Here is a 12,172-nt window from a genome sequence, read left to right on the forward strand (position 1 = left end):
GCACTCCAACTAACAGGTTAAAATAAATTAATATAATAATGGGAGATGATTGATTTCACATAGAGAATGGTGGAAGAAACGAAGAGAAGGAGAGAGAAGAAACAATAAAAAATAAAATACTGTTTCATCTGACTGTGTCAAACTTGACCGGTCGAACCAAAGAATCATTTACATGTCAGATTTAACTGATTGGTTGAAGTGCTGAAAATTGTCATTTCTTACCGTTATAAGTGGCCACGTGAATTTGACTCATTTATTGAAGTTGCTCTAATTAGTCCTTTATACATATCGCAACTGACCTCTTAAAAGGCTTAAATCTATAGAAATGAAAGATATGGTTCAACGGAAACAAGAATTACATTATACGCAACTAACTAGCTGAAGGAGATTAAGCAGCAACCCACCCATTATTAGTGGACTCATTCTTCGATGCCGAAGTCTTCATAATCCTAAGCACCATCCATTTCTTTCTTGTCTCAACTGTCAAGTTATGATGTCTGTAAGCAAAAGCAGACCGGCAATCTGCTTTCTAATATTCATGAACTTTTTACCTCACTTTTTTGCTCATCCACTTTCCTTCAATATAAATAAATTTGACTCTGGTACACAGAGCGTAGTATATGAAGGTGATGCCGAGCCTTTTTTGGGAGTGATTGAGCTCAACACAATCACTGAAGTATTCCGTGTAGGACGGGCTACGTATGCACAGCCATTGCACCTATGGGACAATACTACTGGGTCACTTGCAGACTTCACTACTCATTTCACTTTCATCGTCGATATTGGTACCAATACTCAAATCTTTGGTGATGGATTTGCCTTCTTTCTTGCTCCCGTGGACTACCCCTTTCCACCAAATTCTTGCGGCGGTGGTTTAGGGTTATTCAGTAGCCCCATCAATTTCAATGCACCTACCGACAGCCAAATTGTAACGGTCGAGTTTGATGCTTGGTCAAACGTAGCTTGGGATCCACCAGGGCCGCATATTGGGATCAATATCAATGAAATTTCTTCAGTTGTTTACGACAGTTGGAATGTTAGCAACATCACTGGGATGGTTGGTAATGCATGGATAACTTACAATGCCACTGCCAACAACCTTTCGGTGTTTTGGACATTCAAAAAGAACCCAAATCCTGTTGTTTTGGGTGTTTATACTTACAAACTTACTTACCATGTCGATTTGCGAAAGGTTCTTCCCCAGTGGGTTTCATTAGGGTTTTCTGCAGCTACTGGACCGAACCCTGAGCGGCATGCTATAAAGTCATGGGCGTTCAATTCAGGTTCGGGCTTCAATGACGAGATCAGAAGTTCCAGAAACCCAAAAAAGAAGAAATATACGTTCTTGATAATCGTCATTGCAGGTTCTATCTTAATTATGTTTCTTGGTGTAGTCGTATGCTGGAAGTGGAGAAAAAATCACTCTGGTTCTTTGGTAAATACAAATTTTGAGGGACTAGCCATTCCAAAACAATTTGCTTACCAAGAATTAGTTGCTGCCACCAACGGCTTTGCAATCGATAGAAGGCTAGGAAGAGGAGGGTCCGGACAAGTTTATAGAGGACTCCTACAAGATCGGGAAGGCTGTATAGTTGCTGTCAACAGAATCATTGCGGAATCTGATCATCAAGATTATGAAAAGGTATATATTCAGGAATGAAGTCAAAATCATAAGCCGCTTAATCCATAAAAATCTGGTGCAGTTCATTGGATGGTGCCATGAGAAAGGTGAATGCTTACTTGTTTATGCATACATGGCTAACACCAGCCTTGACAACCATCTATTTGGGAGCAGAACTACCTTACCGTGGGATAAAAGGTACAAGATAGCCTCAGGCTTAGCTTCAGCCCTCCATTATCTACATGAAGATGCCCAGCAATGCGTTCTTTATAGGGATATCAAACCAGCTAACGTAATGTTGGACGAACAGTTCAGCACTAAGCTTGGTGATTTTGGGATATCTAAGCTAGTGGATCCTCTATTCAGGACTCAGTGAACGAACGAGTCAGTAGGGGTGCCAGGGACTTTAGGATACATGGCCCCAGAATACACAATTGAAGGGAGAGCCACGAAGGAAACCGACATGTATAGTTTCGAAGTTGTAGCCCTGGAAATTGCTTGCGGAAGGAGGACTTACCATGATGGACAGTCTCACTTACCACTTATTAAAGGGGTTTGGCGGTTGTACCTTGCAGGAAATCTTCTTGATATAGCTGATGAGAGATTGGAAATGGACTATGATCGAAAGAAAATGAACATCTTGTTGACTGTTGAATTATGGTGTACTAACCGCAACAGCAAAGAAAGACCAAAAGCAGGAGAAGTGATGAAGGTTCTCCAGCTTGAAGCACCATTGCCTGAATTTCCACATGACGTGCATGATTCTCCAGTACTGCCTGGACTTCAACAACAATCTCACTCTGCTTCCTCTCAGGTATCCTCAACTTCTTAAACTTCGATACTGTGGGTGGTTAATTAGGGCAACAGTCACTACATCCTAAGGGCAGGTGAAGGATTAGTTCCTTCTTGTTTATTTTTTGGTCGTTAGGCGAAGGATTAGTTCATCAAAATAAATTCACTCGTTAGTTTCTTAATTTGGTGTGAATTTGTGATTAGAAGGTATATCAAGTATTAGTTATTTTAAGCATTCTAACTGGATCTGATGGACATGCATTCTTTACTTTTCTACTTGTATCATTTGTTTTGCAAGTAAAAGTTGGCTTCTAGCTATTACAAAGCTACATATTTGTATTGTTTAATTTGGATCTACGAAGTTGGAACTAGCTAGCTAGTGTCTTAGTTTTTTGTGATAGTAATTTGTTCTGTTCCGATCGACATGCTTAATTTAAGCATAATTATGTTTTGATTGTTTTTTTAAGGGAAACTTTCATTAAATAAAGAAACCAGATACAGCAACGAAACTACAGAACCACAAGCCTAACAAACTATAAGGAAAAGAAAAAATAGTCCAACAACAAAGAACTAGTGGAAGGAGTAGTGTTGAAGACTTGAAGCTAATGCTTTCCTGGGATATCTAGGAAGCGGCGGGGAAGTGTTGTTGGTATTTTCAGTCCGCTAGCTTAATTCGCTGAGGTGCAATGACATTTCGCTGAAGACTTATAGCTGCAGTGAGATACTTCCAGCCAGTTGTACAACTGTTTATCCCACTCATTTAGCTAGATCTTTTGTATCTAGCTAAATTAAGTACGTACGTACATTTATATTCTAGCTAATTAGCTTGTTTTATAGATATTTCTAGGTCACTTATGCCCCCCATATAAGAGCTAATGTTGATGTAATATCGGAGGGTAGTAGCTAGATCTGAATTGTTAAGCACATAAGTTTGCCTTACAATCCTTGCTACTGTCCCATCTTCATATGCTACTGCAAATTTATCAAATCATCCAAATTTGTTGGTTTCGATTAGATTTTGTTCAATAACAAAATAGAAGCTCAAATTCTAACATGGTATCAGGGGGTGTTTTGGATGTTAAAAAAAAAAGAAGACTGTCAGTTAATGAATGACATGAGCCAGGGTGAAGAGTTAATTCTCAAGGATCGATAATCATCTATTACAATTACTCGGTTTAGCTAGGTGTTCAAAGAAAATTCGCTTTTACTTGCTAAACTCTCTCTTCTTTAGGTGACATTTTTCAGTACATGCATGCATGCATGTTTTCATATCAATTATCATTCAGTTAGCTTAATTTGTAATACCATGAAAGTGTCAATAAATATAAGCTAGGCCATGGAGTTCTTGAGTGCTAATAGTATAAGACATCATGACGTACATTGTACATATATAGGAGTCCAAATTTGATCTGGTGCTTTGATCGAATGCACTGTTTGAGTACTGGCCGGGATGAATTCCGAACTCTTAAGGGTTGTTCATCTCAAGTCCTAGTGTTTTTATTGTGATCTCAGATGGTGAATTGGTTCAAATATCTATTTCAAATATTTGCTTTTCTGGTTGATCAAACTGATAACATGTATGTGTCCTAGAAGCTATTTCAATTACAGTCAGACTTATTTTCTTAAATCAATTTCCATGTGATTAACTTTCTCACGAGTAGTGGCTGTGATTCCTCAGAATGAAGATATGAGGCTTAAAATCGAGTTGCTGTTTGGATACTCAGTAACACCAGAAGGCAATATAATGCACCACAAAAGTTGAAAGAGCTACAGAATAACACGTCTGGTAACAAATTTAAACGAAGAAAAAGACCAACGCAACTAAAGAGAATCATCAATGGCTAATCGAAGGTGCTGTTTTTTCATTGCTTATAAAGAAAAAAAGAGGTATTCATCAATGACTAGCGCTACCAAAGAACACACAAGAGACAAACAAAATCAAAACCTAGCTGGAACACTAGTTAATTTCGCCTCTTTTACATGATGGTGCAACTCTTGGGATTCTCATCATTCTCGACATGTTTCAATGATGATTCTTCATTATCATGACCCCTTGAATAATATTGACCCGTTTGGCCCATCCCACTTGATTCTTCTACATAGTACATAGTTCCACCACGTAACCTTCCTATGCCGGCCGCTTCTTCTCTCTCATGGTGGTTGCCTCTCGTGGTGGTTGCGGTGGTGCTGCTGGGTGATTAGCCCCCTCACTAGTTTCCTTCTTTGGGTTTGGCAAAATCTCGACATGTTTTTTTCCTCTGGTGTTCTCTAGAAGAAGCTTCCTAAGTCCGGCTGCATCTGATGTCCCGATCACTGTGATTGTGCGGTGCTTTTCATCCAAACTGGGTTTTGGGATCTCTACACATACAGGAGGTAGTAAAGTTCAATCAAATTGATAAGAAAAGGTAAGATCAATATGCATGGTAGATATACAGAAACAATATCTAAGATCAATATATAGATATATATATGGGAGGTGCATGACGGAACGTACTGTATTTCTCTTGAACACGTTTCTGAAATTTGGCGAAGTCCTTGGCACAGCCTTTACATTCACAGTAGTTGTATCGGAGTTGGCACATCTGCACGTATAAATAGTCATGCATTTTAATAAAACAGAGAGCAGACAGTTAAACGTACGTACAGCATATAATTAGTTTTTAACAATATACCTGAGGCTGGGGCGTCGGCCTCTGGGGCACCAGCTGGGGCGCCCGAAAGTTTAGCTGAGGCTGGGGCTGTGGCCGACTCATGGTTCTTGATTAGAGCAAAGTTACAACTAATTGAATTTAGTCTAGAGATTAATTGCAGTACAGAATTCGAGCTTGTGATGAGAGATATAGCAAAGTGGTTGTGGGGGGTTTGGGACTTTGGGGTATATAAAGGAGTAGATGCCGGTTCAAGATTTGCATGCATATAATTTTTTTCTTTTTCCAGTTTTGAACCACTATCCATTCTTTCTTGTTATACAAGTTTCTACTTAAGATTTCGACGATTATATTCTTTTGTCAGATTTTGAACATTAATACTTGCTTCATCTTGATTTTCAAGTTATATATATTGCCTGATTTGCATGCATATATACTCGGATTAATTTATAAGGTAACTGAACCGAAATCTTTAACCCAGTGAATCCTAATATATCCTGGTTGATACCGAAAGTAGACTACAATTTTTTTTTTATTTTAACAACCTTTGCTGAATCTAGTTCAGTAGATGATGAACAATTTCCGGAAGTCTGTCTTCACAACGCAAAACACGAGACAAAAGTAGTTTAAACTTCTTCTCTACAATGGGCAAAAGCTCACGAAAAATAAACAACATGAAAAAGGGGCAAATTAATAAAATCATCTTGCAATGAGGTATCCTGGACAATCAACCTATTTCAAATTACTTGAAAGCCAAGCAGGCAAGTACACTAAAGGTCGATTGAGTAATTATAGCTACAAGCTTGGAACTCAAATCCCATTACAGCAAGTCTTTGCACTAACAGCTAATGCCAATATTATAAACAAACAGGTTGTAGTTTGTATTGGAATGATCATGTTCTTGCCAAAGAGGAGACTCCCTGCTATTTTGCAGCATCTGCCTGTTGCTTGGTGGGATCAGTAGAGATATCAAATCCAGGAGGGATGAAAACAACATCATCCCAGACCGGTGTGGAACCCTCCTGCAATATTTCATTATACTTTAGCATAGACAAGTTACAACTGTACTCAGTAATTTCCCAGAAGATAGAGGATGAAAATTTATGAGTATCCACAAAACATGCAAAACTAAAATTTCTTCACTCCTTGTGCTCCATCTACTGGTCAGTCATTCCTTAACAATAATAAATATTAAGAACAAGGGAAAATGTGCGCACCTTCATCCCCTTTATTACATCCTCAAGAACAGCAACCTACCAATATGAAATTATAATAAGTAAAATAGAAAGATGGGTTTTGCATTTCTGCTGCACTCTCACTAAGGAGCCTTGAAATCCATACCTGAATATCCCCTGGTCTAAGTAAAGGATTCAATTGTTTCTGATCCCGAGAAGCTCTTGATAGTGAGTTTTCTAAATCCTCCTAGAAGAGATATTGAAAGATAAGCGAAACTGTATTTCAAGCCAAGAAGCTAGAATAATGCAGAACATGATAATATTTTAACCAACCTTCCTGAAAAATACTGGACGATAGCTCTTGCTTTGGCTTCTTAGAATCAAGCTCCTAGACTAAACAAATGTTTGAACAGAAAGTTAGCACCAGAGATCATAGAATAACTTTAAGAAGAGAGCATACATCAAAAAATAAATATTAAAAAGAAGTCGGGCAAGATTCCAATAGGCAGGCTGAAAAGAGGCAAAAACACATCATGGCACAGCGAGCTATAAAACAAAGAAAAATATCATCATAATCTAGGTCTAAACAAGATTTGCCCGCCAGTCTCAATAAGAAATTTGAAGGATAAGAACTGACCAGCTTAAAAACTAATGCATAAAAGTTTTTTTAAAAAGAAAAAAAAAGAAAAAAGCAAACTGATGTGTTTGGCATGAAAAATCAAACAATAGTGACATTATTAAACAAAATCTCTGTTCAAGGATGGGCAAGCGAATCTCAAAGTTTGAGGCATCAGGCAATAACTTATGTTTCTCTTAAAGCCGGAAAAAAAAAAAAAAAAAAAAACAAGATAACACATTTCCTCAAGGAACAGATCAAACCAGGAAATCAATGTCAAAATTAAACTAGTATACACAATGCATTCACTGCTGATGTTAAGTTTGATCACAGACACAGTGAATTGCATGCTATGAAATTCAACAAGCACTGAGATACAAATCTGTAGTTAAAATATAAATGCATTATTCAAAACTCGGGACATGATATTCAAGAGGCACCACAATCTGTTACTTCTAATGAGGCAAAACTCAGTTTACGCCATGTAGTGTGTGCGCAGATCGTTTGTCCACCATAAGCTTGTGAAAGTGTATCTTTACCGCAAGGCGGTTCATCCATTACGCATTTGATAAGACCATAATATTAGCATGCCATATTACTATATTAGCATGGCATGCTGGAATAAAATCTCCAACATTATAAAAAGCTTTATGTCCACAAAATCAGTCTAATGATGCTTTCCTAACAGTTTGAAGCCATAAGAGTGCAACGAACAAGCGCAAAACTATAAATAACTGAATTCTAACTGCAACATACTGTGCCATCAAACTAATGCAATCAAACCATTTTTTGTCTTTTCTCAACATACAAATCCAATTCACTAAAGAATAATTTAGTTGGTCTTTATATAGAGATTTTTTTAGAAAGAAAAAAAATCCATTTAACTTACAGAAGGTCAACTGAGGAAGCCACCAAAACAAAAGACAACAAAAACAACAAGCAAACAAGCCGTAATTTCAATAAGCTAACACCTGCGCTCCAAATTGAAGAAATAGAGAAAATAATAATCCCTACCTAAACTCAGAACTCAGAAGTAACGGAAGCCAACAAAGAAAGCCCAGAATTCCCTCACTCGCTCCTCGTCCCTCATATGCTAAAGCTTGTTATATTTCTTTAAATGCAAATCATCCTACGATAACCATAATAGCATATCTTCTCAACCATAATAGCCATGGGAAGCTAATTCTGATCATATGTATAGAAAATAAAATAAACTAAACTTCTCTGTTGTGCTATGCTTACAATAGAACATGATTAGCCTCCAACCACTATTTGCATTTATAGGAAGAAGAAGAAAAAAAGGAAGAAGAAGAAGCTGATGGCCCCTCAACTATGTGTGGTTGAGTTAAGTGGTTGGGCCAAAACATAATTGACCATGCGGTGGTGTGGAGGACTTGTGGTCAAATGACTGAATGGATTCCTGCTCTAATAGATTGACAGCATAAGTTTCTATATTGAATAGTTCAATATAGTATCAAAATCCCAAATGTAAATCAACTTGGGGACCAAACATAATAACTCCCACTCACCCTAAAGTGGGTCACTGTTTTATGAGTATGAATGCCCAAAAGATGGATTCCATGAGATGGTCACTAAGCAATCAGTCAAAATAGTGGTTGAGCCAAGTGTTTGACGGCTCTGTCAGTAACCATTGGGCCTCTCCATCTAAACTACTACCAAAAGTGTTGATAATAAAGTTTGTCAAATTATCAGTATCATCAAAAGTGTTGGTGTTAGTAAATCCAAATATCTCAAATTTTGAGATTTTTTTTCATGACAAATACCAACAAACAATCTTATTTTGTATTGCCATTATCACACTTCGTGTGTGGAAGTGTGTTGGATTTTATCACAAACTCTTTAATCTCTAAAGTATCCAGGGATTATATGTTTAGATATCGTGTGACGTGTGTCACCACATATCATGAAGTATATGACAAATTCAATTGAGAAAAGCTAAGAGAAGAACCTGGAAAACTGGCACCCCAAAAAAGCCATCTTCAGAAGATCCAGCTTTCTCCTTCTCCTACAGAAGAGAACCAGGATAGTCAAAACTCATTATCTTATATGAACTGCATGTCGCAAGCTATGAATACATCAAACATCATTCACAGTTTAATATTACTATTCAAACAAGCAGGAGGACACGATAGAGACAGAGGAGATTTCTAAAAAAGCAAGCTTGGTGTTGGTGGAACCCACTCCCATAACACTTGAAATCTGAATTTCTGGATAACTTCTCAAGATCAATGCCACTAACATATCTACACCCTACTTATGGCTTGATCTATTGGGGAACCAAATACAGCAACAAAATACTCGATTTTTAATACCTGCATTTTCAATAGAATAAGATGCCTAAGTTTAAGATATGTTGTATTTGGGGTGATTATCACTCAATGGCCGATAACTAGGGATTGCCCTAAAATGGTCGTATTGAGACCAGATGTTTTGCTTATTCCCAAAAATGGTGTGCTGTGGTTCAGAAGGAGGAAGATGATGTTGAACGTGTTCTATTTCATGGATCTGTTTCCTAAAAGCAGTGGTCAATATCTCAAGTGAAGCGGATGGTTGGAATTGTCTAGAGTGTTGCTATTCTCAGTTCAGCGCAAGTCTTAGACGTTTTGATGGGGTGAAAAGGGGCAAGGGTAATGCAAAGTTGCAGACTCTAGGCTGTTAGTATCTTTCAGGAATTATGAGGGGTAGGGGCTGGAGGAATTGTTGAATAGGGTTAACTTTTGGTCCTCCTTTTTCCATAGATGTCAGCAGCTTCTGGAAGTGTCTATATTGCATTTTGTTGCACTGAAAGTATAGATTAGCTAGATGGTTGTTTTCCAAGTGCAATTATTTTGTTCTGTTTATTATGATTTGCTTCAATTGAGTGGATCTATTGTCCTCTTTTCTTATTTTGTGCTTAATTGAAGGACGAAGATAAAAAAAAAATGAAAAATATCTCTGGCTATATGCTATATTTGTAGTAACTTGAGCAGCCAATCACAGATGAAAATGGTTGGGAAGGGTCCATGACATTATACACTATTAAATGCTCCCAATGTGGTCTGAACACTATTAAATCCTCTCGCTTGGATCTCATCTCGGACCTATTTGCAGCAAATTGATGATTGTTGATATCTAATCACCAGCTCAAGGGCAGCGTTGTTGACATAGGATGATTAATAGGGCAGTGTGGTTGAATTAAGGTCTCTTTGGATTGGTTTGAGGTCTGATATGTATCTTTATTTGACCCTAATATTCATAGATCTTTCTTGTAAGAATAACACGAATCCTATCACCTATTCACAATCTTTCTTCTCACAAGATCAGAAGTATGTCATTATCCTAACATATGGGATTTCCCAAGGTTTGGATAGTATTGCTGATTGTACCTATCAGCACTATGAGACCAGTGCCGAGTGTCTGCCAGTATGTTCTGCTAAACTTGTCGAATAATATTTCACAGAATCATATGCTATCCTTGGGCGTGAAAAGCTTTTACATTGTAGTGAGACACTATTTGACATAAGCACAATTCAGATTGAAATAATCACTCTTCAATGAACCCTGGCCTACTTCATATCAAGTAAATCTACAGAACTAGTATGCAACTATCCATATTATAAAGATAAAGAATGCGCTGCAGTTATGTTCTTCTTTGATTCTGAATGAATTTGTTGCAGCTATTTTCACACAGGCACAACTTCACTCAGTGATACTAAAACCAAAAACTCAGAAATGAAATATCTTAAGTCACGAACCTTAAGCGCATTCTTGACTTGAGAAGACTCAGGAATCAACCGAAAGGCCACCCCATCAACCTTGAGCTGGAAAACCTACGAAACACAACACCTCATTAAAACACCATTCACCAAACAAACATTCAAAGCAAGCAATGTCTATAAAACACCATCAAATAGTCCACACTCTCCCACCCACCTTATTCAAGGCCACAGCCACCACTTTGGACCCGCTTCGCATTCCGGGGTCCATAACTCTAATATGCTCAAGAAGTGACTCAGCGTCTTCCTTCTTAAAACAAAACAACCCAAGACTCTTCCCACTCGAAGCACCCGAAACCAGCACGAACTCCTCAGCCGCATTGCTAAGAGCATAGACCGGCACGCCAGCCAGCCTCTCCTCGATGGCCTCCGTCGACATGGCAGCTCTGGGCCCCTCATTTGGCAGCTGGGTTTTGTTGTTCACAGCTATTCGAGCCCAAGCCGGGCTCTGATGGGAGGAATCAAAGCCCGAAAAGCCGGCGTGGAATGCGGTTTTAGCTTGGGATTGGAGGTTGGAGAGAGCTGACTGGAGGTGGGTTTGGAGAGAAGAAGGGTTGGGTTGAAGAGAGGGAGATGGGAGGAGAGGTTGTGGAGGAGACCGGAGCAATGGGATTGGAGGGAATTGAGGGCTTGGTGGAGGTTGAGTTGTGGTGGTGAGGGAGCATTTGGGGAATTGGGTTTGCCCAAGTTCATTTTTTATAGAGATGATTTTCTGGGTAGAGGTGAATGAGTGATGATGATGAGTGAGAGGGAAAAGAATGAGGGTTTTGTTTTTGCTTTTGCTCTCTTTTGTGTCTGGAAAAGAGGAGGGTTTGATTCCTACTGGGGTTTTGGGTTTTACTTTGTTTTTTCATAAATTTAGTGCATTGGGCCAGCTATTGAACTTTGTAAATTGGGCTTAGTTGCAAAGATGTTTACACTTTCTGAGGCAGGCAGATCAATCACACGCGGGATAACAATCTGATACCGCCACATCATCCTTGCTCAAATCTAAAAGCTATAAGAATTACAACATTTATTGATGAGGAAAACCCATAAAAGACTAGAGCTCTAAAATAGTTATTGGATTGAGCAAAGATGACGTGGCAACGTCAGATTGTTATCAAAGCAAATTCAAGCAGAGAAGCTGGATCCCACAGGCAATGGTTGTTCCATCTATTGCTCAACCTCTATTCTGTTCTAATTTCTAAAGAAAGTACGAAACATAAGTCTATTGTTATTCGAAAAGAGATTCTAAAGCCTACTACTGATCTGCCGATGATAGGGCTTTGGTGTCGATTGACACAAATATTGATCAAGCAATGTTGTGCATCAAAGAAACTAACAAAGCTAATTCTATCTCCGAGGCATCAAACACGAGACCTGAGGTGGTTCCATTTTTGAGAGGCCACACCCTGAAGCTGCAACTCCACCGTCTAAAATTGCAATGCAAGAATAACTTTCGAGCAACACTGAGGTTGCTTTCAAGCAGCATGCCACTAGAGTGAAGGTTGCTTAGCCTATGGAGGGTTTTGAGGGTTATGCTACTGTTGTGGCAACCACAG

The 12,172-nt window shown here is 38.6% G+C and overlaps 1 protein-coding gene and 1 pseudogene across 1 annotated transcript; one reads left to right on the forward strand and one right to left on the reverse strand.

Moving 5' to 3' along the window:
• Positions 1-538: 538 nt before the first annotated feature.
• Positions 539-2,453, forward strand: LOC101308282 (annotated as a pseudogene).
• A 3,284-nt stretch (positions 2,454-5,737) lies between these two features.
• On the reverse strand, positions 5,738-11,321 carry LOC101308571 (protein TIC 22-like, chloroplastic-like). Its single transcript, XM_004298181.1, is given in 8 exon segments — positions 5,738-6,083; positions 6,279-6,314; positions 6,403-6,483; positions 6,570-6,629; positions 8,822-8,878; positions 10,608-10,682; positions 10,786-11,186; positions 11,189-11,321. Coding segments are annotated over 8 exon segments (942 nt in total). The 3' UTR covers positions 5,738-5,984.
• Between the last annotated feature and the right edge of the window lie 851 nt (positions 11,322-12,172).

This window comes from Fragaria vesca, linkage group LG4 (genome assembly GCF_000184155.1).
Source record: "Fragaria vesca subsp. vesca linkage group LG4, FraVesHawaii_1.0, whole genome shotgun sequence".
Classification (NCBI taxonomy): domain Eukaryota; kingdom Viridiplantae; phylum Streptophyta; class Magnoliopsida; order Rosales; family Rosaceae; genus Fragaria; species Fragaria vesca.